The sequence below is a fragment of the Eschrichtius robustus genome, chromosome X (assembly GCF_028021215.1).
Source record: "Eschrichtius robustus isolate mEscRob2 chromosome X, mEscRob2.pri, whole genome shotgun sequence".
NCBI classification, from domain to species: Eukaryota; Metazoa; Chordata; class Mammalia; order Artiodactyla; family Eschrichtiidae; genus Eschrichtius; species Eschrichtius robustus.
Genome location: NC_090845.1, coordinates 116,636,337 through 116,640,630, shown reverse-complemented (window position 1 = coordinate 116,640,630; position 4,294 = coordinate 116,636,337). Strand labels below are relative to the sequence as shown.

At 40.6% G+C, this 4,294-nt stretch overlaps 1 protein-coding gene across 1 annotated transcript; it reads left to right on the top strand.

Moving 5' to 3' along the window:
- The first annotated feature begins 1,235 nt into the window (after positions 1 to 1,235).
- Positions 1,236 to 3,911, top strand: USP26 (ubiquitin specific peptidase 26). Its single transcript, XM_068534140.1, has one exon. The coding sequence runs from the start codon at positions 1,236 to 1,238 to the stop codon at positions 3,909 to 3,911; it is 2,676 nt and encodes an 891-aa protein (XP_068390241.1).
- The last annotated feature ends 383 nt before the right edge of the window (positions 3,912 to 4,294 follow it).

Here is a 4,294-nt window from a genome sequence, read left to right as displayed (position 1 = left end):
GCAAATATGATCATTCTCTCACTTAGACGTATATGCACTTTTTTTATGTGGATGGGTGCAATCCCTACTTTACTGAACGTAGGTTGATAGATAAAATACTTGATAAAACAAAAATGTCATTAATGTATGCTCCACCAGTTTCGAGTTTTTGATAATTTGGATAGGGATTGAGCAGAAGTTTCATTTAGTATTATTCATAAAGACAGGGTTTGCTGAGCAAGTTAATAACATAGACAAAATTCAGGAAGAATATTTAACTATGCAGGAGAAAAATCTTCCAATCAATTCTTGGACATATGCTTTCTCATACAAACATTTGTAGTGCTAAGTGTTTAGCTATTCATTAATTCAGATTGGTTCACTACAGAGTTATTCAGAAATTTTAAATTTTGAGTGATTAAGTACACCCGATCCTTCCCGGCTGGCTTTGAGTACAGGGAGCGAGCTCAGGTTATGTGGACCCTGTGGCCAGAGCTGGAGTTAGCCAATTCTTTGATACCTGCTTTAAGCAGTGGTAGGCCCTCACCCCACATGGGGTAGAATGTATGGACTTATTACCCTGGTGCCACATGAAAGAAAGGGACATAACAGGATTTGGAAGGCGGTAGATTGAACTCTCCATCTGTTATTGGGTTGAGGGCTGCATAGGGCCTCTCACTTTCTTATTCACTTATTGTGCTTGCCACGTGGGGTCATTCTATGACAGGAGGATTAGCATATTTTATATATATATATATATATATATATATATATACACACACACACACACACACACACTTGAGACACTGTTCATTGTGCTCTTCAGCTGTGTACTGAAAGTCTTCCAAGTGTTTAATGATTTCAGTTGAAGTGTGGAAATTAATCAGAATGGAGTCTAGTGTTGCACTGGAAAGAAGATTTAGTGTATGGGAGTAGAGTTTGAGTTCTATCCAGGCATTTCTCTGATAGCTTAAATAATTTTTCTTGATTTTCTTTACAGTAGCAGTCTTAACTTGGGAATCAAGACTCTGCCTTCATGCAACCGTGGACAGTTCTCGAAGCATATTGGTTTTATCACTAAAGAGCTGGATATCCAGAGCTTGAAGAGGCTCTAGGATAAAACTAACACTTGAAACAGGATCATTCTACATAGAGAACTAAAGAACTATTTCTTTGGTGTTGTCTCCAGAGGCGGACTGGCCAACAGATTGATTGTCGATAATTCAGGATATGTGTATTTTATTTATAGAGAAATCATGGCTGCTCTAATGGTACATGGTTTTGTCCAAATATGGAACATGAAGACTGGGATAACTGAAGTAGATGAAGCATGCATTGAAATAGTGGAAAAAGGGAGGAACGTTACGTTGGTCATCTCCCTTGCTAATGGAGAATACACAGCATTTCATTTAAGTAATAATATTAAAAACATAGTCCTTAGACCCTATGGAGAAGACCAAAATTATCTGCATTTAACTTTCCAAACTAATGACTTACTGTTTATTGAAAGATTATCCTCCAGAGATGCCAAAAACTTGAAGATGTTCCTGAATAGATTCCATCAAAATCATCTTCAACCACCCGTAAGACCTGATAGGGATGGGAGTATCTTTGCCAGTACAACAATAGAGAAGGTAGGTGAGGGGACATCGTTTTGTAACACGTCAAGTAGTCAACCTTTTGAGAAAGAAAGAAATGAAACACCTGATGATATGAAGATGGCTTTGTTTGCATCAGAATCACTAAGCTTTACCTGTGACGGGTTATTAGAAAATAGATATGGGAAGAGGAAAAGGAAGCCATCATCTGGCTCAGAGATGAATAAGAGCTTCCTGCAAGAGAATACCTTTGTGAGAAGAAAGAAGTCAAAGATGAACACCTTGAGATGTGTAAGCCACAATAAGAAAAAATTAAGGTTAGAACGGAATAATAAATTGAAACTTGGCCCTTCGTTCAAGATCGATTCTACTGGAAACTCTTATTACCTAGATGTCACTGATCTTCTCCAAAGACTGTCTGAGAAAATATATTTAGCATTTCTCTTAGGATCAGGGTATGGTGAAAGTGACCCAGACTGGCAGAAACTCAAAACGATCTTTGAATTTTACCCACAGAAACTGTGGCAGGGCCTCCCCAATTTGGGAAACAGCTGCTATATCAACTCAGTTTTACAGTCCTTATTTTCTGTGCCATCTTTTGCTGATGATTTACTCAAGCTGGGCTTCTCACGGGATAAAATTCCCCTTGATGCACTTAGCATATGCTTGGTACGGCTGCTTGTTTTGAAAGATACTTATAACATAAAAATCAAGGAGGAGTTACTTGTGAATATTAAAAAAGCCATTTCAGCAGTTGCAGAGATATTCTCTGACAACGTGGAGAACGATGCGCATGAGTTTTTAGGTCACTGTTTAGACCAGGTGAAACAAAACGTGGGAAAATTAACCACAATTGGGAAGACTAAAATTGAATCTGAAGAAGGAAATTCACCTCAACAGGTTTCTGCTGGTAGTGCTGACACCAAGGGTCTCATTTGCCCTGTCCTAAACAATTTTAATTTCGAGTTGCTGCACTCAATTATTTGCAAAGCCTGTGGGCATGTTGTTCGTAAGACAGAGCTCAATGATTCTCTCTCCGTAAATCTTCCCCAGGGAAAACAAGCACTTCCCTTGTCTGTTCAGTCGAGTTTTGATCTTTTCTTTGAAGGAGAAGAACTTGAGTATAAATGTGAAAAGTGTAACCACAGGAGTTCTACTGCAGTGCATAAATTCAGTAGGCTACCCAGGGTCCTCATTGTTCATCTTAAACGCTATAAATTTAATGAGTTTTGGTCCTTAAAGAAAGATGACCGCAAAGTCATTATTAACAAATACTTAAAGTTATCCTCCCATTGCAATGAAACCACCAAACCGCCGCTTCCCTTAAGCAAGAATGCACCTCTTAGGGCTTCCCAAGTCTTTAAAGTCTTTCAAAAGATGAATTCTGAAACCGTCAGTTCATTGACAGCTTCAACAAAGCAGACCTCGGAATCCAAGGATCCTTTGGCTCCACACATTAGATCAGACAAAGAGTCTGAACCACAAAAACGCCAGACTCTTCATAAAGGTTCAAGAGGAGTACGGCAGCAAAAAGACCTGGGAAAATATTCTAAACTAGATATAATAGAGTCCACATTGGTAAACACAGGACATGGAGCAGCCATTGCAAGAGAGCTGTTAGCAGTAGGCCTAATGATGAATCTGGAAGACAGCTCCCTTTCTCTGAAAGGTCTACCCACCAGCAGCAGCCCAGATACATGTTGCAAAGGGCCTGAAAATCCAAAACTAAAGAAATACAAGAGAACCAATATGTCTGCAGATTTTGAGAGCGTGGCCGAGACCACCGAAGAATTTTGTAAAGATAAAAAAAACAGAATGGCAGAAGAATCTTGCCAAGTGCCCGAAGACACCCAACCTTATGAGGGCATGAGACTCTGTGAACAAGACCTTTGGCTGGCACTGCTTCGAAGACTTCCCAAGCCAGATACCCAGTGGTACACAGAGAAATGCAGAAGACCTACGGAATTAAGTTTCCAGGGAGCCAAGGTGAATTCCCTAGGTGCGTTGGGTTCCAATGAAGACCCTGGAAACAAGGGCTCTTCAGATGTGGAACCGGTAGACATCTCTACCGACATACCAAAAAGAGAAGCCAAGATGGGAGATAGTCATGACTATCGGCTCATCGGTGTTATCAGCCATCTTGGAAAAAAAAGGCTCTCTGGGCATTATATCAGCGATGCCTACAACTTTGAGAGGCGAGAGTGGTTGACTTATAGCGACCTACAAGTATCAAGTATCCAGGAGGCCCCAATGCAGGAGGCTAGGCTTTGCACTGGCTACATCTTCTTTTACATGCACAATGAGATCTTTGAAGAGCTGTTGGGAAGGGAATAGAACTCCCAGCCTCATAGCACAGAGGCAGGAGTAGTAAAAGAAGTAGACTCAGAAGTAGTAAAAGAACACCCCTCATCAGATTCATCCGCTTGATGGCCTCTTTGACTCCATGGCAGGAAATTTGCTCAATGCCAAAGGAGCTCTATACTGTCAAGTTTAAACCTTGAGGATGGGGAAGTTGACTTGCCCTCAAGAAATTGAACACCTTTTCGTGTATGCTAGCAAACTGTTCTTGGTGATCTAAGCCCACCGTGCCATGTTGCTCTTCTTAGAGGGGCACTTGCATTGCCTAAAAGGAACATTGATTACCAGAACTTCATATGAAACCTGGGGCAATCTTTACCTGACATTGTAAGACTAATGCAAAATTCCTTTTACTTCCC